The following is a 23,543-nucleotide window of genomic DNA, read 5'->3' on the forward strand; positions in this document are numbered from 1 at the left end:
GGGGTCTGGTCTGCACTCTGTCTGGAGTGTGGACTGCAGTCTATCTGTGGTCTGGTCTGCACTCTGTCTGCTGTGTGGACTGCAGTCTGTCTGGGGTCTGGTCTGCACTCTATCTGGAGTGCGGACTGCAGTCTATCTGGTGTCTGGTCTGCACTCTGTCTGGAGTGTGGACTGCAGTCTATCTGTGGTCAGGTCTGTGCTCTATCTGAAGTGTGGACTGCAGTCTTTCTGAGGTCTGGTCTGCACTCTGTCTGGAGTGTGGACTGCAGTCTATCTGGGGTCAGGTTTGCGCTCTATCTGGAGTGTGGATTGCAGTCTATCTGGGGTCAGGTCTGAGCTCTATCTGGAATGTGGACTGCAATCTATCTGAGGTCCGGTGTGCAATCTGTCTGGTGTGTGAACTGCAGTCTATCTGGGGTCAGGTCTGTGCTCTATCTGGAGTGTGGACTGTAGTCTATCTTGGGTCTGGTCTGCACTCTATCTGGAGTGTGGACTGCAGTCTATCTGGGGTCTGGTCTGCGCTTTGTCTGGAGTGTGGACTGTAGTCTATCTGAGATCTGGTCTGCACTCTATCTGGAGTATGGACTGTAGTCTATCTGGGGTCAGGTCTGCAATCAGTCTAGAGTGTGAACTGCAGTCTATCTGCGGTCTGGTCTGCACTCTGGCTGGAGTGTGGACTGCAGTCTATCTGGGGTCAGGTATGCACTCTATCTGGAGAGTGGACTGCAGACTATCTGGAGTCTGGTCTGCACTGTGGAGTGTGGATTGCAGCCTACCTGAGGTCTGGTCTGCATTCTGTCTGGAGGGTGGTCTGCAGTTTATCAGAGGTCTGGTCTGCGCTCTGTCTGAAGTGTGAACTGCAGTGTATCTGAGGTCTGGTCTGCACTCTATCTGAAGTATGGACTGCAGTCAATCTGGGGTCTGGTCTGCGCTCTATCTGTAGTGTGGACTGCTGTCTATCTGGGGTCTGGTCTGCACTCTATCTGGAATGTGCACTGCAGTCGATCCGGGGGCAGGTCTGCACTCTAATTGGTGTGTTGACTGCAGTCTATCTGAGGTCTAGTCTGCAATCAGTCTAGAGTGTGAACTGCAGTCTATCTGAGATCTAGTCTGCACTCTATCTGGAGTGTGGACTGCAGTCTATCTGGGGTCAGGTCTGCACTCTATCTGGAATGTGGACTGCAGTCTATCTGAGGTCTGGTCTGCAATCTGTCTGGAGTGTGAACTGCAGTCTATCTGAGGTCTGGTCTGCACTCTATCTGGAGTGTGGACTGCACTCTGTCTGGAGTGTGAACTGCATATATCTGAGGTCTGGTCTGCACTCTATCTGGAGTATGGACTGCAGTCTATCTGGGGTCAGGTCTGCGCTCTATCTGGAGTCTGGACTGCAGTCTATCTGAGGTCTGGTCTGCACTCTATCTGGAGTGTGGACTGCAGTCTATCTGAGGACTGGTATGCGATCTGTCTGGAGTGTGGACTGCATCTATCTGAGGTCTCGTCTGCAATCAGTCTGGAGTGTGGACTGCAGTCTATCCGAGGACTGGTATGCGATCTGTTTGGAGTATGAACTGCAGTCTATCTGAGGTCAGGTCTGCACTCTATCTCGAGTGTGAACTGCAGTCTATTTGTGGTCTGGTCTGCACTCTCTCTCGAGTTTGAACAGCAGTCTATCTAAGGTCTGATCTGCACTCTGTCTGGAATGGGAACTGCAGTCTATCTGAGGTCTGGTCTGCGCTCTGTCTGGAGTGTGGACTGTTACCACAGGCAACAGAACTACAATCGAATTCCAGTCCAGCCGATTCTGAGCAGTACTGTCCACAGGAAGATGGTCCCCATTCTTTGCCATACAGCCAGGAATATAACCTCTGGCAAGGCATCGCTTAGTCTTGGGGCCACCTTTCATTTCCTTTTTTTTCTTATTTATGATTTCTGTCATTGCGACTTATAAAACCTTTCACTGTATTTTTTTTGTCAAAATACACATGACAATAAATTGCTATTCTCTTCAGTAAACTTATGTCCTCTCTGAACATCTCTGAGGAAGCAACTCTCGCAGGCACCAATGATGCTTTCGGCTTGCACTGAGTGAATGGTGCCGGTGTGACCTTTAAATGCAGTACCGAAACTTTCAACCCTGGAATATCTGGTTGGGAGCCCAAATTTTTGACCTGAACCACTTCATGTGATTCAAGATTTAACATATGCATGTGAAATGAGATGGAAAGTGCTGAGGCACATGACAAAACTTACTCTGGGTCAGTGAAGGTTACAACTTATAAGATATCCAATGTCATTTATTCCTGCCAAATTGGAAGATCCTAGTCTATATCTTTATTATATCGGTATTTTATGAAACATGAATTTAATTCTCGTTTTATTTTCTTAAAATTCTAATATTCCCTTTTTTCAGCTTCACCAATGGTTTGACTGGAATCAGTTTCCTCCAGTTGATATTACAAGTTGTTTTAAGTGATCGTTATTTTAAAAGTGATTTCTATACAAACCTTATCAGCATTACGGGAAGCCACTGCTAGTTCCTTTTCTTTTCCTGCTAGTTCTTTTGCGAGAAGCGCTACTGATTCAGTTGCCTCCATGAGCTTGGAAAGACCTGCAATCATGTGTTCAATCTGGTTAAAGTCAAATCCTCCTCACAAGTTTTCTTATTTTTTTGACTTACTAGAATTAAGGCTTGTAATGGAAATGTTTTCATAGAACTGCAGAATTGTTATGGTGGAGCAGAGGGACATTCAGCCTATAGTGCCTGCACTAACTCTTCAAGTGAGCAATATTACCTCCTAGGAGAAAGTGAGGTCTGCAGATGCTGGAGATCAAAGTTGAAACTTTATTGCTGGAACAGCACAGCAGGTCAGGCAGCATCCAGGGAACAGGAGATTCGACGTTTCGGGCACAGGCCCTTCTTCCTGAAGAAGGGCCTGTGCCCGAAACGTCGAATCTCCTGTTCCCTGGATGCTGCCTGACCTGCTGTGCTGTTCCAGCAATAAAGTTTCAACAATATTACCTCCTGCCAATCTCCTACTTTTTCCCCATCCCCTTGTGCATTATTTCTACCAAACTAACCATCCAATGCCCGCTTGAATGCCTTCATTGAACCTGACTCCATAAATTTCCCAGAAGTACATTCCATACCATAACTAATCACTGAGTGCAAAACATTTTTCTCACATTACCCTTGCTTTTGCACATCACTTTAAATCTATGCCCACGTTCTTGTTGTTTCTATGAGTAGGAATATATTTTCCCTACCTTCTCTGTCTTGCACCCTCATGGTTTTGAAAACCTCTGTTAAATCTCCTCTCAGCCTTTTTACCTTCAAGGTGAACAGTGCCAACTTCTTCAATTTAATGTATATTAAAACGTTTTTCATTCTATCATCATTTTAGTAATTGCTTCTGCACTGTCTCCAATGCATTTACATCTTTCCTATGATGTGGCAACTATACACAATATTCCAGCTGAGGTCCAATAAGTGTCTTATCCACGTTCAACATCACTTCCATGCCCTTGTACTCTATGTCCCCATTATAACAAAGCTGAGGATAAGATATACTTTATTAACTGCTCTCTCCAATTGTCTTGCCATCTTCAATTATCTGTGCACATATATACCTCAGGTCTCTTTGTTCCTGCACCACTTTCGAATTGTGCCCCTATTTTATATTGTTTTTCAATGTTCTAGTGATCAAAGTGCATCACCTCACAATACTCTGCACTGACCCTCATCTGCTGCATTCCACCCACACACCATGTCCTTTTGGAGTTCCACACTATCCTCTGCACAGTTCACAATTCATCCAAGTCTCATGTCATCTGCAAACTTTGAAATTGTCCTCTGGACACCAAGATCTAGATCAGTAATGTATATCAAGAAAAGCAAACATCCCAAAAACAAAAACACAAGAACATCACTACAAACTTTCCTCCAGCCTGAAAAATATCCATTAAGTTTTACTGTTTTTTTTATCAGTCAGCCAACTTTGAGATTGCTATTGCCCTTTTCATGCCATGATCTATAATGTTCCTCTTTAGTCTTCTATGTGACACTGTAACAAACCTTTTTTTGGAAATCGATATATACCACATCAACAGTTTAAAAGATGCTGTCCAAGGAACCTTGATGAATTTTTGCAGTCCATCTTGCACATGGTTCAATTTGCTGCTACTGGACATCAATGATAGATAGACTGAATGCTTTTGGATGTTGTGACAATCAAGCAGGCTGCGTTAGCTTGGATGGCATCAAAGTTCTTGAGTGTTGTTGGAACTGCGCTGTTTCAGGAAAGTGAGGCATACTTCATCACACTCCGACTTGCCACTTGTAGATGTTAAACTTGCTTTGAGGAGGCAGGAGGTGAGTTACTCGCTGCAGATTCCTTCATCTCCACTTGGACCATGCAGTGGTCACTCCTACTAATGCAGTCACTCACTGATACATCTATAGCATCCCTGGGTATGTTATGACCCACCATTAGGAGAGCCCAACAGAGGCAGTGGAAAAGTGTTTTAGAGTCAGGAGGGAATATCCCATTGACTCCAGACTTCCGAAACCCAGACAGTATCAGGTTGAACATGAACAAAAACTAATTTTACTGTTCGACACCTACCTCTCTGCCTCCTAGCAGATGTAATGGTACTCCTCCATGTTAGGAGAAAGTGAGGACTCCTCCATGTTGAACTCCACTTAGCGGAAATACTGAGAGTGGGACTTAAATGTCAGTCAGAGTGGCTCGGAAGCACCACTACTGACTGAACTGGCTGAGATCTAAAGGACATTGCTGCTAGACTGGGTCTGTGTAAGTGATAAAAGAACTGAAAAAAACAAGGGAATGCACACGCGACTTTATCCTCACCAATCTATCTGTTGCAGATGCACCCATCCATGACAGTATCAGTTGCAGTGTCCAATACACAATCCTTGCAGAAACAATACCCTTTCTTCACAGTGAGGATACCTTCTATTGCATTCTATAGCACTACTGCTGTGCTAAATGGGACAGATTTTGAACAAATCTAGTAACTCAAAACTGGGAATCTGTGAGTTACTGTGGGTCAATAGCGGCAGCAGAAGTATATTCAACCACAGTCTGTAACCTCATGGCCCAGCAAATCTGTCACTCTACCACTACACCAGGCCAGGTTCAATGAAGACTGCAAAGGGCAACAGCAGGCTGTCAGCTTAGTGAAGTGACAACACAGTGCTCCTTGCGTGCTAAGTGAGATAAGCAATTAAACAACTCACAAGAGGACAGGTGTGCACAAGTACAGTAAATATGTGCTGAACAAATTAAGTATTACAGATTTCTACACTTTAAGAAGCCCCATCATAGCTTTCTTAAGCAAACTAAATGCATTCTTGCGAGCATTCCAGAACAAATTAGCAAACTGTACACATCGTGGTGGAGATATTTCTTTCCAACTGAGATGACACAGATCTGACACATACTAATTTGTAACAAAAAGAGAAATTGCTGAAGAAACCTCACAGATCTGGAAGCATTTATAGAGAGAAAGCAGAGTTAATATTTTGAGTCCAGTGACGCTTCTTCAGACTTGTCCTGACGAAGGGTAACTGGACTCAAAATGTTAATTCTTCTTTCTCTCCACAGATGCTGCCAGATCTGCTAAGTCTTTTCCAGCAATTTCTCTTTTTGTTTTAGGTCTTCAGCTCTGCAGTTCTTTGTTTTATATTAATTACAAATTTGTCCCTGAGTATGTACTTACCCATTTGCATGTGCTCTGCTAGATCATTGATGTTTGCATGTTTCTCTTTGTAGATAGTTTTGTAGCTGTTTATAAAGGCAAGATAGGATTTGGGAGTTATATGCGTTCTTCGCCGATATCTGAAAAAAAATCACAAAAATAGCATTTATTATATTGTTATTTACAATATATCTCAGAAATAATGAAACATTTGTGAATGTATCTGACATCTGTATTGGACTCATAGTGTCATACAACACAGAAAAATCGTTGGCGGATAGGATCAAGGATAACCCCAAGGCATTTTATGCGTATGTGAGAAACCTGAGAATGACGAGAACGAGGGTAGGTCCGATCAAGGACAGTAGTGGGAGACTGTGTATTGAGTCGGAAGAGATAGGAGAGGTCTTGAACAAGTACTTCTCTTCAGTATTTACGAACGAGAGGGACCGTATTGTAGAAGAGGAGAGTGTGAAATGGACTGGTAAGCTAGAAGAGATACCTGTTAGGAAGGAAGATGTGCTGGACATTTTGAACAACTTGAGGATAGACAAATCCCCCGGGCCTGACGGGATATATCCTAGGATTATGTGGGAAGCAAGAGAGGAAATTGCAGTACCGTTGGCAATGATCTTCTCGTCTTCACTGGCAACGGAGGTGGTACCAGGGGACTGGAGAGTAGCGAATGTTGTGCCCCTGTTCAAAAAAGGGAATAGGGATAACCCCGGGAATTACAGACCTGTTAGTCTTACTTCTGTGGTAGGCAAAATAATGGAAAGGGTACTGAGGGATAGGATTTATGAGTATCTGGAAAGACACTGCTTGATTAGGGACAGCCAGCACGGATTTGTGAAGGGTAGGTCTTGCCTTACAAGTCGTATTGAATTCTTTGAGGAGGTGACCAAGCATGTGGATGAAGGTAGAGCAGTGGATGTAGTGTACATGGATTTTAGTAAGGCATTTGATAAAGTTCCCCATGGTAGGCTTATGCGGAAAGTCAGGAGGCATGGGATAGAGGGAAATTTGGCCAATTGGATAGAAAACTGGCGAACCGGTCGAAGGCAGAGAGTGGTGGTAGATGGTAAATATTCAGCCTGGAGCCCAGTTACAAGTCGAGTTCCGCAGGGATCAGTTCTGGGTCCTCTGCTGTTTGTAATTTTTATTAATGACTTAGATGAGGGAGTCGAAGGATGGGTCAGTAAATTTGCAGATGTCACTGCTCATTGGTCAGCATCCATTGATAGAGGTCCCTGTCTCTTCCCCACCCCCACTCAACACTAACCCCCACCCCCTTTCCTCTCCCGCAACTACTCTTTAGGGAACCCCTGGGAAAACCTGGAATCTGAGTACGGTTTGTAATGATGATCAGATTCTTGGTGCAGTCTCGTTCAGGCGGTGCTTTACCCATTCTCTGATAAAGGTCAGACCTGTACAAAGCAGGAATATCATGTTTGGGTTCAAACCTGGATGGAGTACTATTTACTTCATATTGAAGGGTTCAAGTCATTGTTTTTGGGTAACAGTTCCTTTTACGGAGGGCAAGTTAACTGTAGCTCGTGGGATATGGGATATCTTGGATGCTGTGTCTGTGTCTCCCTGTGTCTACCCATGTGTGTGTGTCTGCCTGTCACCCAGTGTCCCTGTGTACGTCTGTCTGTGTTTTTTAAGGTGAAGGGTGGAAGGTATAGGGGAGATGTCAGGGGTGGGTTCTTTACCCAGAGAGTGGTGGGGGCATGGAATGCGCTGCCCGTGGGAGTGGTGGAGTCGGAATCATTGGCGACCTTTAAGCGGCATTTGGATAGGTACATGGATGGGTACTTAATCTAGGTTAGAAGTTCGGCACAACATCGTGGGCCGAAGGGCCTGTTCTGTGCTGTATTGTTCTATGTTCTATGTTCTATGTAGAAACAGGCCCTTTGGCTCACCATGTCTATGCCAACCAAACTACACTAATCCTGCACATGATCCTGGTACTTTGAGCACTCATCCCAGATGTTTCTTAAACGTTGCAATATTACTTTCCTCCACGACCCTCTCAGCCAGTATTTTCCATACATCTCCCATCCTTTGGGTGAAAACATTTTTCCTTAGATCTCCTCTAAAGTACTTGTTCTTCACCTTACATTTATGCCCTCTGGTCTTAATTATATGGGTGAGTGCCGAACCAGAGGACACAGCTTAAAAATACGGGGTAGACCATTTAGGACAGAGATGAAGAGAAACTCCTTCACCCAGAGAGTGGTGGCTGTGTGGAATGCTCTGCCCCAGAGGGCAGTGGAGGCCCAGTCTCTGGATTCATTTAAGAAAGAGTTGGATAGAGCTCTCAAGGATAGTGGAATTAAGGGTTAGAGAGATAAAGCAGGAACAGGTTACTGATTAAGGATGATCAGCCATGATCATATTGAATGGTGGTGCAGGCTCGAAGGGCAGAATGGTCTACTCCTGCATCTATTGTCTATTCTCATTACCTACTCTGTCTACACCTCTCATAATTTTGTATATCTCAGTCAGATCCCCTCCTTCATTCTGAAAACAACAAATGGTGGAGATCACAGCAGTTCAGACAGCATCCATGGAGAGACAGCAAACTCATGTTTCAAATATAGATGACTCTTCTGAAATGTGGAGGGGGCAGCATTTATGCTATTGTTTGGTAGGGGTGTGTGTGTGTGTGTGTAGAGTGGTGGGGGAGAAAGGATGTTGAGAATTCAGATTAAGTGATGAGATTGTGAGAATAGCAGAGTAGTTGTGTGTCTAACTGCCAAACTGGAAAGAACAGAGTCCCACTGGGTGGGGAAGGGGAGGACATGATAACAAGCTGAAAGAAAGGGAAGAACTGGTTCACAATTTGAAGGTGTTGGATTCAATATTAAGTCCAGAGGGCCGTAAAGTACCTAGCCTAAGGGTGAGATGTTGTTCTTCCAGTTTGCGCTGTGATTCATTGGAACACTGCAGCCTCACAAACCTTATTGAATTCTTTGAGGATGTGACAAAACACGTTGATGAAGGTAGAGCAGTGGATGTGGTGTGCATGGATTTTAGCAAGGCGTTTGATAAGGTTTCCCATGGCCGGCTCATTCAGAAAGTGAGGAGGCATGGGATACAGGGAAATCTTGCTGTCTAGATACAGAATTGGGTGGCCCATAGAACACAGAGGGTGGTGGTAGATGGAAAGTATTCAGCCTGGAGCTTGGTAACCAGTGGTGTTCTGCAGTGATCGGTTCTGGGACCTCTGTTTTTTGTGAGTTTTATAAATGACTTGGATGAGGATATGGAAGGGTGGATTAGTAGGTTTTCCAATGACACAAAGGTTGGTGGAGTGGCAGATAGTGTGGAGGGCTGTTGTTGGTTGCAATGGGACATTAACAGGATGCAGAACTGGGCTGAGAAGTGGCAGATGGAATTCAACCTGGAAAAGTGTAAAGTGATTCATTTGGGAAGGTCGAATTCAAATGCAGAATACAGGGTTAAAGGCAGGATTCTTGGCAGTGTGGAGAAACAGACGGATCTTGGGGTTCATGTCTATAGATCTTTCAAAGTTGCCACCAAAGTTGATAGAGTTGTCAAGAAGGCATATGGTGTGTTGGCTTTCATTAGTGGGGGGATTGAGCTTAAGAGCTGCGAGGCTATGCTGTAGCTCTATAGAGCCCTGGTTAGAGCACATTTGGAACATTGTGTTCAGTTCTGGTCACCTCATTATAGGAAGGATGTGGAAGCTTTAGAGATGGTGCAGGGGATATTTATCAGGATCCTGGGTGAAAGTGAGGATTGCAGGTGCTGGAGTCAAGATTAGAGTGGTGCTGGAAAAGCACAGCAGGTCAGGCAGCATCTGAGGAGCAAAAGCCCTTCATCAGGACTGAGGCAGGGAGCCTCCAGCGGGATAGATAAATGGGAGGGGGTGGGGATAGGGAGAAGGTAGCTAAGAGTGCAATAGGTGGATGAGGTGGGATGAAGGTGGTAGGTCAGAGAGGAGGGTGGAGCAGATAGGTGGGAAGGAAGATTGGCAGGTAGGACAGGTCATGAGGATGGTGCTGAGCTGGAGAGGTCCAGGAAAGGGTGGAAGGTGTCAGAAATGGTCCAGCTGAATTTAAGGTCGGGGTGGAATGTGTTGGTGAAGTTGATGAATTGTTCAACCTCATCCTGGGAGTACAAGGTGGCGCCAATGCAGTCATCAATGTAAGGGAGGGAAAGGTGGGTAGTAGTGCTGGTGTAACTCCAGAAGATGGACTGTTCTACGTAATCGATAAAGAGACAGGCATAGCTGGGGCCCATGCTGATGCCCATGGCTACTCCTTTCATTTGAAGAAAGTGGGAGGATTCAAAGGAGAAGTTGTTGAGGGTGAGGACCAGTTCAGGTGTAAGTGGGTACTGCAGATACTGGAGATGAGTCAAGATTAGAGTGGTGCTGGAAAAGCACAGCAGGCCAGGCAGCATCTGAGGAACAGGAAAATCGACATTTCGGGCCAAAGCCCTTCATCAGGAATGAGGCAGTGAAGAGATAAATGGGAGGAGAGTGGGGATGGGGAGAAGGTAGCTAAGTGTGCAATAGGTGGATGAGGTGGGGATGGAGGTGATAGGTTGGAGAGGAGGGTGGAGCGGAGGGGTAGGAAGGAAGATTGGCAGGTAGGACAGGTCATGAGGATGGTGCTGAGCTGGAAGGTAGGAACTGGGGTACAGTGGGGGGAGGGGAATGAGGAAACTAGTGAAGTCCAGTGAAGCCCTCCCCCCACTTTACCCCAGTTCCAACCTGCTGGCTGAGCACCATCCTCATGACCTGGCCCACCTGCCAATCGTCCTTCCAACCTATCCGCTCCACCCTCCTCTCCAACCTATCACCTTTATCCCCACCTCCATCCACCTATTGCACTCTCAGCTTCCTTCTCCAAAGTCCCACCCCCCTCCCATTTATCTCTCTACCCCGGAGGATCCCTGCCTCATTCCTGATGAAGGGCTTTGGCCCAAAATGTCAATTTTCCTGCTCCTCAGATGCTGGCTGACTTGCTGTGCTTTTCCAGCACCACTCTAATCTTGAGGACCAGTTCAGCCAAACAAATAAGAGTGTCACTGGAAGGGTACTGGTGTGGATGTCGGGAGAGGAAGAAAAGGAAGGCTTGGAGGCTCTGGTCATGATGGATGGAGGTGTAGAGAGTCTAGATGTCCATGATGAAGATGAGGCTTTGGGGGAAACGGTAGTCTTGGTGGAGGTGGAGGGTGTGGGTAGCGTCCCAAATGTATGTGGGGGGTTCCTGGAACGGGGGATAGGACAGTGTCGAAGTAAGTGGAGATGAGTTCGGTGAGGTAGGAGCAGGCTGAGACGATGGGTCAGCCATGATGGTGGTCAGGCTAGTGGATCTTGTGTAGGAGGTAGAATTGGGTGGTACAAGGTTCCTAAACTATGAGGCTGGAAGCTGTGGGTGGGAGATCCTCTGAGATGATGAGGTTATGCGTGGTCTGGAAGATGATGGTTTTGTGAGGGGGGGTGTGAGGTCATGGTCGAGGGGGCGGAAGAACGAGGTGTCGTCGAGTTGGTGCCTGGCTTCAGCGATGTAGAGGTCAGTGCGCCAAGCTACCACTGTGACCCCTTTGTCCACTGATTTGATGGTGAGGATGGGGTCAGAGCAGAGGGAATGAAGAGTTGTGCGTTGTGAGGGTGAGAGGTTGGAGTGGGGCAGGGAGTGTGGACGGGTTGAGGCAGTTAATGTCTCGGTGGCAGTTGGAAATAAAGAGGGTGGGTAATAGACCGGCACGGGGTGTCCAGGTTGGATGGGGTGTGGTGGAGGCAGGCAAAGGGGTATTCGGAGGGTGGGTGGGAGTCTTGATGGAAAAAGTAAGCTCAGAGGTAGAGACGGCAGAAGAAGTGTTCAGCGTCATGATGTGTATTGAAATTGTTAATGCATGGACAGAGGGGGATGAAGGTAAGGCCTTTGCTGAAGACTGATTGTCTGTCCTCAGTGAGGGGGAGGTCTGGGGGCAGTGAAAACTCAGCAGAGCTGTGAGCTAGGACCTGCTATAGGGCTGAAGCTGGGAGTGGATGTGGAGACTGTAACTGGAGTGGGTGCAGTAGTAGGGGGAATGGGGGTAGAGTCGTTTGCGGAAGTGGTGTTTCCCCTCGAGGTTCTGGGGGGTGGGGTCCGGTGGAGGGAGAGAGATTGCCATGCTGTGCCGAGAGATCGCCATGCTGCACCAAGAGGTCACTATATTGGGACAAGAGATCGCCATGCTGGGCCAAGAGATCACTGTGTTGGGCCGAGAGGCCACCATGCTGGGCTGAGAGGTTGTCATGTTGGGCCCTGAGTTTGCCATACTGGGCCAAGAGATCATTATGTTGGGCCAAAAGTCCGCTATGCTGGGCTGAGCAGTTGCCATGTTGGGCCATGAGTTTGCAATGCTGGGCTGAGGGATCACTATGTTGGGCCGAGAGGCCGCCATGCTGGGCTGAGAGGTTGCCATGTTGGGTCAAGAGTTTGCCATGCTGGGCCAAGAGGCCACCATGCTGGTCTGCTGGTCCGAGATCACCATGGCTGGGCTGAAAGGCTGCCATGCGGTGCTCAGAGGCTGCCATGCTGGTCCGAGAAATCGTCACATTGGGCTGACAGATCGTCATGCTGGGCTGAGAGGCTGCCATGATGGACTAAGGGGCTGCCACGATGGGTTGAGAAGCTGCCATGCTGGGCCAAGAGATCGCCATGCTGGACTGAGAAGCCACCATGCTGGGCGGAGAGATCACCACGCTGGGCCGAGAGTCTACCATGCTGAGCTAAGAGGTAGCCGTCCTGGCTTGAGAGGCCACCTCTTGGGTCTGTTCTGAGGCTGCGAGTTGTAAAGCTGAGAGTTCTGAGACAGCCAGGTCGGAGGCCATAGGGTTGGAGGCCAGAGGCTCTGAGGTCAGGTGCTCAGAAGCCTAGAGGTTGGAGGCCAAAAGATCCTAAGATGGGAGATCAAAGGCCACAGGATTGAAGGCAGGGAGGTTCGAAGTCGGGAGGTTGGAGGCTTGGAAATCCAAGGCTGGGAAGCTGGAGGCCAGAAATTCATAGGCTGGGAGGTCCAAGACTGGGTTTTCAGAGGCCGGGAGTTCCAAGGCTGGGATGTCAGAGGCCAGGCGGTTGGACAACAGAAGGTCAGAGCCTTGGAATTCCTAAGCTGGGAGATCAGAGGTCGGAAGGTCAAAGGCTGGGAATTCCTAGGCTAGAAGAATGGAGGCCGGAAGGCCAGAGGCTGGGAGGTCGGAGGCTAGGAGGTTGGAGGACGCAAGTTCGGAGGCCGAAGTTCCGAGGCTGGCTTTGTTGGAACACAGCAACAGGCCCAGAATGGAAATGTTAGTGTAAGAATAAAGAGGTTTATTGCAATGGCAAGTAAATAGAAGGTCAGGGTCATTCCTACAAATAGAGTGGTGGTGTTTCACAAGGTTATTAAAGTATATTAACAACCCAAAGGTTGTTAATATACTTTAAACAAAAGGACATAAAAAGTTACTGCAAAAGAAAAATAGTGAATTATATTACATTATATAAGAACCATTTGAAACAAGATCATTATTAATACCAGAAAGATATGTACAACCACTTTTCTCCCAGCAATAATCTTACAGACATTTTAACCTCAAGGTAACTTCACCCATATCTCCATGTGAAAGCTTCTTGCTCAGCTTACACACCTGTAATTGATTTCCTTTTCACTAAAGTGCTGTGCATTCACTCGATGCTATTTTCTTCAATTGATGTCTCTTTCTGATGTCTTTAAACAATTTGCTAACTCAGCTCTTCATTACTACACATCATGAGTTTTTTAAACTCATGTCTTTGACAGCCTTGTAGGTTGGCTTCCGCTCTGACACTTTCTCAGCTTTCTACTTCTGGAGATTTTCTATACAACTCAGGGTTTCTCTTCCGACCCTTCTCTACCTGTTGTGTAGACTGCTATTATAGTGAGACTGTTGGTCTGGAACCCATCTCTCTGAGTGAACCCGCTTTTCTCTCTTTGGTTTGTAAAACTCAAAACAGCAAAACCCTTAGCAATTACCTCCAATGTGGAGGCCTGATGAAGCCATGATATTCTGATTTCTTGGAAATGCTCTCTGTCCAAAATTACTTTCTGAACTTTAAAAAAAAGTGTTGGACCTTTACAGATTCTAAAACTTTATCTATTTTGTCCTCTACTTTACAGCTTAATTTTCAAAATAATAATAATGGTGAGTCATCAGTGGCATGGTGTAAAGACAACAATCTCTCCATCAACGTCAGCAAAATGAAGGAGCTGGTCATTGGCTTCAGGAAGCAGTGTGCCTGTATCAATGGTGCTGAGGGGGAGATGGACAAGATCTTCTAGTTCCTGGAAGTGATGATCACCAACAATCTATGGTCCACCACACTGATGCAACAGTCAAGAAAGCACAACAATGCCTCTAATTCCTCAGAGGCTAAGGAAATTTGCATGTCCACAAAGACTCTTACTAACTTTTATAGATGCATCATAGAAAGGATCCTGTCTGGATGGATCAGCGTGGTTTGGCAACTGTGCTTCCCAAGGCTGCAGGAAACTACAGAAAATCACAAAACCAGCCTTCCTTTTGCTTGTATAGCACACAAAACAGTACATGTGACAACAATCAATCAATCAATTAATAAATCAATCAATTCTCATCACAAATCCTCCAGAACCTCTGGTGAGGTCTAAACTTGTGGTCCCGAAGCAACTGGTCTTCAGGCTTTGAATTACTGAGTCTCCAACATTGCCAGATATTATCAGAAACAAAAACAGAAAGTTGCTGGAAGAGCTCAGCAGGTCTGGCAGCATCTATGAAGAGAAATCAGAGTTAATGTTATAGGTTGAGTGACCCTTCCTCAGAACTGGTCCTACTAGAGCCCGTGAATAAGACTGTTTATCCTGCCATCCTGCCAGATTATCTGTTTCACTTGTATATATTAGTGTGTGACAAGTATGAATGAGTTTCACAGTTTCTTCCAGTGCTATAAAATGCTGCTGTCTGTTAGCTAATATCACCAAGACCAGGGGGTTGTGGGACAACTAGGGCTGCAATTGCATTATGGCATAAGAGCACAGGGATGACTCAAAAGTCGTGTTGAAGGTCAGTCACTGGAATTGTTTAAAGTGTTAAGGCTTTACGTACAGCATCTGAATAGAAATCTTTCAGCTGGAATGCTGTGTGCGAGCTCCGTTTACATGATGTAAAGGGCTTTACAAAGCAAAGTACTCCAGTGCTTATATCATCTTCTTCATCGATTTCTAAGATATACCAAAATGTAATGAGAAACATTTCATGGTTACCTTCATTGTCAATAACTTGTGTTTGTCAAAGATTGTAATAATATATTTGTCAACCCCTGTAATTGTTCATGTTTTGCTAAAAGGGAAATAGTTAAATTAATCTTATTGTGTAGCCTTTGTATCAAGAAATATCATTGAAAAATTAACTGTCCTGAATTAGAACATACCTCTGAAAATAGTCCTCACATGTTTGATAAACCCTGTCATGAAACAGACCCATTGTTGCTACAAGCTGGGTTTTGACCTCGGCTGAGCAGGCGATGTAAAAACCAGAAAGGAAATAGTTTGAGACAGCCACCAATGCCTCTCTGGGCCAGCGACTGAACCAATCCATTGTGCAACCAGAGATCAGACCGGGGAACTTCAGTGCACGTGATCGAAACTTTTCACCAACCTAACACCAAAACATAAAGAGTAGTTGGCTTAGAAATCAACAAACAAAACTCAACACATTGTGCAATAAAATATTCACCCTTCAGAAGCAAAGATAAAAATAAATGTACCCATATCTTGAACAACAATTTCATTAATAATTCTGATAAAATGCAATTTACTTGAATTGTGTAAGCACCACTATCAGCAGGTTCTGAATTCCCTGCTTCCATGATATTGTGCTTTTGCTTTAATGATACTTTGCCTCAATTCATTAATGCTAGTAATCTAATCTAATTCATTAATGCTTGAAGAAAATAGATCAGATTTGTGTTAATTAGATCACACCAGAATGCTAGGGGTACATTGGATAATCCTTGAAGGTGAGTGAATAGTCCATGTTTGCTCCTCAAATTACAGGGAACATGCAAAATTTGTTCTGCTATTTTCAAAGATAGCTGCATGTAACGAAGAGTCCCCCATGGTTAATGGTTAGCGAAAGGTCTGATATCATAATTGCGAAGAAGTATTAAAAGGAAATTTGTATCTCAGAAATGCAAAATGTTTCATGCAATGGCAGCAAGTGAGAAACATTTTTTACTGCTCTAGGAATATAAGACGTGAAAGCATCATTGAAAAATTGGGAGCTGGCCTTACAGAAGTGAAATTATGAGCCACTTTTATATACAAAAGACTAGATATTTGAATTTTTTTTCTGAAAATGTTAGTTTATATCAATTTAATTGCTCATGATAAGTTGGAGATTTCTGTTAACCTGGTATAGTAAAGGGAGATTGGACATAAGCATGTGTATGAAGATAGATGACAGATCAGTCATGGGGGAGAATTGTAAAGTTTGCTGCTGTGGATTTGTAGGTGAGGAGGCCATAAAATTCTGAGGCTAACCTTCCACCATCCACTCACCTGTCTCTGAGCTGGTAATGATTTTACAGGAAATGGACAAGGCTGAGAACATCCCTCCTTCCCTCCCTCCGTAAGCTCGATTGAAATCCTTAAATGGCCAAATAGTGGTCACGTAAGGACAACTTCCTGTCTGGGCACAGTTCTTCTGAGATGGGTAAGCCATGAGAAGCAGCAGTAGGCTCCCAATGACTTTTTTTGTGGTGTAGTGGGAAACACTATCATCGGAAAACTGATACTAGTTGCATTATATTGTGGAATAGACTCAAAAGATTGAATCATGTACTTTGGTTCTGACAGCAATCTTCTCTGAAGGAAAGATAGCAAATTGCAAAATTGACTCCATGATTTCTTCAACAAAGAGAAACTCAGTTAATTTTTGACCGTTAGATTTGATGGATTGCTTCTAGCCATGTGTTCAGGAACACAATTTGACTATCAGGGACCAATCACAAAGAAATTGAAACATACTCTCAAAGAGATAGAACTTAGACCATAAGACCATAAGATACAGGAGCAGAAATTAGGCCATTCGGCCCATCGAGTCTACTCCACCATTCAATCATGGCTGATAAGCTTCTCAAACACATTCACCTGCTTTGTCCCCTTAACTCTTGATCTCATTGACAATTAAGAACCTATCTTATCTCCGTCTTAAATCTACTCCATGACCTGGACTCCACAGCCTTCTGTGGCAGTGAATTCCATAGATTCATCACTCTCTTGTAGAAGAAGTTTCTCCTTATCTCCATTCTAAAAGATCTTCCCTTTACTCTAAGACTGTCCCCGCAGGTCCTAGTCTTTCCTACAAGTGGAAACATTTTCCCAACATTCACTCTGACCAGGCCATTCAGTATTCTGTCTGTTTCAATTAGATCACCTCTCATTCTTTGAGGTTCCATCGAGTATAGTCCCAGAGTCAAAGAGTCATAGAGGTGTACAGCTTGAAAATGGACCCTTTAGTCCAACTCATTCACGCCGACCAGATATCCCAACCTAATCTAGTCCCATTTGCCAGCATTTGGCCCATATCCCTCTAAACTGTTACATAGAACATAGAACATTACAGCGCAGTACAGGCACTTCGGCCCTCGATGTTGTGCCGACCTGTCATACTAATCTGAAGCCCATCTAACCTACACTATTCCATGTACGTCCATATGCTTGTCCAATGACGACTTAAATGTACTTAAAGTTGGCGAATCTACTACCATTGCAGGCAAAGCATTCCATACCCTTACTACTCTCTGAGTAAAGAAACTACCTCTGACATCTGTCCTATATCTATCACCCCTCAATTTAAAGCTATGCCCCCTCGTGCTCGGTGTCATCATACTTGGAAAAAGGCTCTCCCTCACCACCCTATCTAACCATCTGATTATCTTATATGTCTCTATTAAGTCACCTCTCAATCTTCTTCTCTCTAACGAAAACAGCCTCAAGTCCATAAGACCATAAGACCATAAGACATAGGAGCGGAAGCAAGGCCATTCGGCCCATCGAGTCCACTCCGCCATTCAATCATGGCTAATGGCATTTCAACTCCACTTACCCGCATTCTCCCCGTAGCCCTTAATTCCTCAGCCTTTCCTCGTAAGACCTTCCCTCCATAACAGGCAACATCCTAGTAAATCTCCTCTGCACCCTTTCCAAAGCTTCCACATCCTTCTTATAAAGCGGTGACCAGAACTGTACATGATACTACAAGTGTGGTCGTACCAGAGATTTGTACAGCTGTAGCATAACCTCATGGTTCCGGAACTCGATCCCTCTATTAATAAAAGCTAAAACACTGTATTCCTTCTTAACAACCCTGTCAACCTGGGTGGCAACTTTCAAGGATCTGTGTACCTGGACACCGAGATCTCTCTGCTCATCTACACTACCAAGAATCTTACCATTAGCCCAGTACTTTGCATTCCGGTTACTCTGACCAAAGTGAATCACCTCACACTTGTCCACATTAAACTCCATTTGCCACCTATCAGCCCAGCTCTGCAGCTTATCTATGTTCTTATTCATATCTCCATCCAGATGCATTTTAAATTGTACCAGCCTCCATCAATTCCTCTGGTAGCTCTTTCCATATACGTACCACCCTCTGCGTGAAAAAGTTGCCTCTTAGGACTCTTTTATATCTTTCCCTTCTCACCTTAAACCTATGCCCTCTAGTTCTGGACTCAGCCACTCCAGGGAAAAGACTTTGTCTATTTACCCTATCCATGCCCCTCATGACTTTATAAACCTCTATGAGGCCATCCTTTAGCCTTCGACACACCAGATTATTCAACCTCTCCTGATAGCTCAAATCCTCCAACCCATGCAACATCCTTGTAATTTTTTTCTGAACCCTTTCAAGTTTCACAACATCCTTCCAGTAGGAAGGAGACCAGAACTGCATGCAATATGACAAAAGTGGTCTAACCAACATCCTGTGCAGCCACAACATGACAACCCAACTCCCATACTCAATGCTCTGACCAATAAAGGAAAGCATACTAAATGCCTTCTTCACTATCCTATCTACCTGCAACTCTACTTTCAAGGACCTATTAACATGCACTCCAAGGTCTCTTTTTTCAGCAACACTCCCGAGGACCTTACCATTAAGTGTATAAGTCCTGCTAAGATTTGCTTTCACAAAATGCAGCATCTCGCACTTACTTATTTTAAACTCCATCTGCCACTCCTCAGCCCATTGGCCCGTCTGATCAAGATCTCATTGTAATCTGAGGTAACGTTCTTCACCATCTGCAAACTTACTAACTATAGCTTCTATGTTCATATCCAAATCATTTATATAAATAATGAAAAGCAGTGGGTCCAGCATTGATCCTTGTGGCACTCCACTGATCACAGGCCTCCAGTCTGAAAAACAACCCTCCACCACCACCCTCTGTCTTCTACCTTCGAGCCAGTTATGTATCCAAAAGGCTAGTTCTCTCTGTATTCCATGAAATTAAACCTTGCTAACACATGGGGAACCTTGTTGAATGTCTTACTGAAGTCCATATAGATCACCAGATATCCCAACATAATCTAGTCAGATTTGCCAGCACTTGGCACATATCCCTATGAACCCTTCCACTTCATATACCCATCCAGATGCCTTTTAAATGTTGCAATTGTACCAGCCTCCACCACCTCCTCTGGCAATTCATTCCATACATGCACCACCCTCTGTGTGAAAAAGTTGCCCTTTAGGTCTCTTTTATATCTTTTTCCTTTCATCCTCAGCCTGTGCCCTCTAGTTCCCCACCCCAGGGAAAAGACCTTGTCTATTTACGCTACCCATGCCCCTCATGATTTCATAAACCTCTAGAAGGTCACCCCTCAGCCTCTGACACTCCAGAGAAAACAGCCCCAGCCTATTCAGCCTCTCCCTATTGCTCAAATCCTCCAACCGTGGCAACATCCTTGTAAATCTTTTCTGAATGCTTTCAAGTTTCACAACATTCTTCCAATAGGAAGGAGGCCAGAACTGCACATAATATTCCAAAAGTGGCCAAACCAACGCCCTGTACAGCTGCAACTTGACCTCCCAATTCTTATTCTCAATACTCTGGCCAATAAAGGAAAGCATACCATAAGCCTTCCTCAAATATTCCTCATATGTTAAGCTTTTCATTCCTGGAACCATTCTTGTCATCCTCCTCTGAACACGCTCCAGGGACAGTACATCCTTCCTGAGATATGGGGCCCAAAACTGCACAGAATACTCCACATATAGTCTGACCAGAACTTTAAAAAGCCTCAGAAGTACATTCCTACTTTTATATTCAAGTCCTCTCAAAATAAATGTCACCATTGCATTTTCCTTCCTAATTACTGACTCAAGCTGCAAGTTTATCTTGAAAGAATCCTGGAGTGGAGCTCCCAAGTCTCTTTGCTCTTCAGATTTCTGAATTTTCTCCCCATCTGAATTTTCTGAATGTTCCTAATAAATGGCATAAGTCATTTATTAGGAACATGGAGGGGAGAAGGGGCTTGCATATCCTTGGCAGAGTGGGAGGGGGAGTTGAAGTGCAGGAGGGGGATTTGAAGTGTTTGGCCACAGGGTGGTGGGGTTGTTTGGTGCGGCTGTCCCAGAGATGTTTCCTGAAATGTTCCGCAAGTTGGTGTCTATCTCCTGAATGTAGAAGAGACCACAACGAGAGCAATGGACACAGTAGATAAGGTCTGCTAAATGCGAAAGGATCCTTTGGGCAGAGGTGAGGGGGGAAGTGTAGGCGCAGAGTTTACACCTCTTGCAGTGGCAAGGAGATGTACCGGGAGTGGAGAGTGGGTTGGTACGGGCGTGAAAGTAAAGAGGGAGTCATGGAGGGAATAGTCTCTGCAGAATGCAGATAAGGGTGGGGAAAGAACAATAACCATATCTCTTGTAGTAGGGTCTGACTGCAGGTGGCAGAAATGGCTGAGGATAATGCGCTGTATCCAGAGATTAGTGGGGTGGAAGGTGATGAACACGGTGGGGGTGCGAGGGTTCTATCCTTGATGAGGTTAGAGGGGTTGGATTCAATGGCCGAGGTGTGGGAAGTGGAGGAGATGTGCTGGACGGCATTGTTGACCATGTAGGAGGGGAAATTGTGTTCCTTGAAATCAGAGGCCATCTGGAATATCCTAGAGTGGAATTGCTCCTCCAGGAAGCAGATATGGTGGAGGTGGAGGAATTGGGAGTAGGGAATCATATTTTCACAAAGGTTGGTGCATGGAGGGAGGGGGTGTAGTCCAGATAGCTGTGGGATTCAGTGGATTTGAAGTAGAGATCCGTGTTGACTTCGTTGATAGAGATGGAGAGGGAGAGGTCCTGGAGGTGAACTTGAGGTCAGGGTTAAAGGCATTTGTGGAAATGATGAACTGTTCAATCTCCTCATGGGAGCATGAGGTGGCACCGAAACAGTCATCAATGTAGCAGAGAAAAAGGTGGGGAATGGTGCCAGTGTAATTATGGAAGATGGACTATTTCATGTATCTGACGAAGAGGCAGGCATAGTTGGGGCCCATGTGTGTGCCCATGGCTACTCTTTTGGTCTGAAGGGAGAATTTGAAGGAGAGGTTGTTGAGGGTGAGAACCAATTCCGTCAATCGAATGAGTGTGCTGGGGAGGGGTACAGGTTAGGTCAGCAAGAAATGAAGAAATGCAGGACTAGGAGGCCTTCATCATGGAACTGGATATCCATGGTGAAGATGAGCCATTGGGGTGTCATGGAAATGGAAGTCATAGAGGACGTGGAGGGCATGGGTGGTGTCCCAAATGTAAGTGGGTCATTTGTGGACCAAGGGAAACATGATGGTGTCAAGATATGAGGAGATGAGTTTGGTGGGGCAGGAGCATGTGGAGACAAATGGTCGACCAGGGCAGTCAGGTTTGGGTAAGAGCTAGAACCAGGTGGTGCGGCGTTCTGGGACTCTGAGGTTCTGAAGTCTCCCCTTCTACTCAATGCTACCTGTCCTTTACCTATCTTTGTATCATCCGCAAACTTAGCCAAAATGCCCTCAGTTCATTCATCTCAATCATTAATGTATAAAGTGAAAAGTTGTGGTCCCGACACTGAGCTTTGCGAACACCATTTGTCACTGGCTGCCACCCTGAGAAGGACCCTTTTATAATGGGTCTCTACTTTCTGCCAAACAGCCAAGCTTCTATCCATGCTAGCACTTTGCCTCTGACACCATGGGCCCTTATCTTATTCAGTAGCCTCCTGTGAAGCATCTTGTCAAACTCTTGAATTCCAGGTAGATAACATCCATTGGCTCTCCTTGGTCTAACCTGCTCATTACTTTCTCAAAGAATTCTGATAGATTTGTCAGGCATGACCTCTCCTTGATGAAACCATGCTGACTTTGCCTTATTTTACCAAACACTTCCAAGTATTCAGAAATAACATCCTTCATAATTGTCTCCAAAATCTTACCCACAGCCAAGGTTAGGCTAATTGGTCTGTAATTTTCCATCTTTTGCCTTACTCCCTTACAAACAGAGTGTCATGTGTCAGTCCTCTGGGACCTTCCCTGATTCTAGCAATTCCTGAAAGATCACCACTAATGCCTCCACTACCTTCTCAGCTGTCTCCCTTAGATCTCTGGGGTGTAGTCCATCTGGTTCAGGTGATTTATCCACCTTTAGGCCATTCAGGTTTTCTCACACCTTCTCCTTGGTGATGCCACCATACTCAGCTCTGCCCCCTCACTCTCTTGAAATTTTGGGATATTAGTCGTGTCTTCCACCATGAAGACTGACACAAAGTAATTATTCAGTTCCCAGCCATTTCCATGTTTCCCAGTACTATCACTCTAGTGTCATTGTCCAGCAGTCCAGTGTCCACTTTTGCATCTCTTTTTTATCTCTTTATATCTAAAGAAACTCTTACAGTCTTCCTTTATATTACTGGCTAGCTTACCTTCATATTTAATCCTCTCCCTCCTTATTTCTTTTTTGTTGCCCTCTGTTGGTCTTTGTAACCTTCCCAATCCTCTGGTTTCCTACTGCACTTCACCAAATTATATGCTTTCTCTTTTGCCTTTGTGCTATCCCTGACTTCCCTCATCAGCCATGGTTGCCCCATCCTCCCGGTACCACACTTCTTTTTCCACAAAATGAATCTCTGCTGTGTCTCCTAAATTACTCCCAGAAACTCCTGCCATTGCTGTTCCACTATCTTTCCTGCTAGGCTCCTTTTCCAGTCAATTCTACCCAGCTCCTCCTTCATGCCTCTGTAGGTGCTTTTATTCAGCTGTAATACCATTACATCTGATCCCAGCTTCTCCCTCTCAAACTGCAAGTAAATTCAATCATATTCAATTAACTTCTAGTTCAAAAGAAATCCAAATTAAAAACAAGCACTGACGGGAGAGAAACAGAGGACAACATGAAGATTTTTCCTGGCTCTTTTTATAAAGTATTCATATAAATTGTCAAAAGTGGGTGGAACCCGAGATGCTTCTTTCTTCATTGGTGCAATCAGCGATTGAGTAATTTCATCAAGTTCATCCCGAGCAAATAAGTTAGACACCTGTTAAAAAAAATCAGACAACAACTTAATTGTGTAGTATTTCAAATTGTTCATTGTTTTTGGCACAGATTTACAATTCCTGACACAGTTATTTTGCCACTATTAATCAAACACTGTGTTGTATGAAGTCACCAATACAGTGGATGTACATGGATTGAGTAAGTGTTTGGGCTTAGAGTGTAATACCCAGCAGATGAAAAAAATTGGTAGAATATAAATATACTGTGTTCGGCA

General features: G+C 44.9%; 1 protein-coding gene across 1 annotated transcript in view; it reads right to left on the minus strand.

Annotated features, from left to right (window-relative positions):
- The window catches only part of LOC122540182 (dynein axonemal heavy chain 8-like), a 1,320,893-nt gene that overhangs the window by 240,037 nt on the left and 1,057,313 nt on the right, over positions 1-23,543 (minus strand). The window contains exons 64-67 of the mRNA XM_043675532.1: positions 23,145-23,309; positions 15,171-15,397; positions 5,740-5,858; positions 2,505-2,608 (exon numbers count right to left, since the gene is read on the minus strand). Of these exons, the coding sequence (XP_043531467.1) occupies positions 2,505-2,608; positions 5,740-5,858; positions 15,171-15,397; positions 23,145-23,309 (615 nt within the window). The remainder of the gene's footprint in view (positions 1-2,504; positions 2,609-5,739; positions 5,859-15,170; positions 15,398-23,144; positions 23,310-23,543) is intronic.

This window comes from Chiloscyllium plagiosum, chromosome 3 (genome assembly GCF_004010195.1).
Source record: "Chiloscyllium plagiosum isolate BGI_BamShark_2017 chromosome 3, ASM401019v2, whole genome shotgun sequence".
Classification (NCBI taxonomy): Eukaryota; Metazoa; Chordata; class Chondrichthyes; order Orectolobiformes; family Hemiscylliidae; genus Chiloscyllium; species Chiloscyllium plagiosum.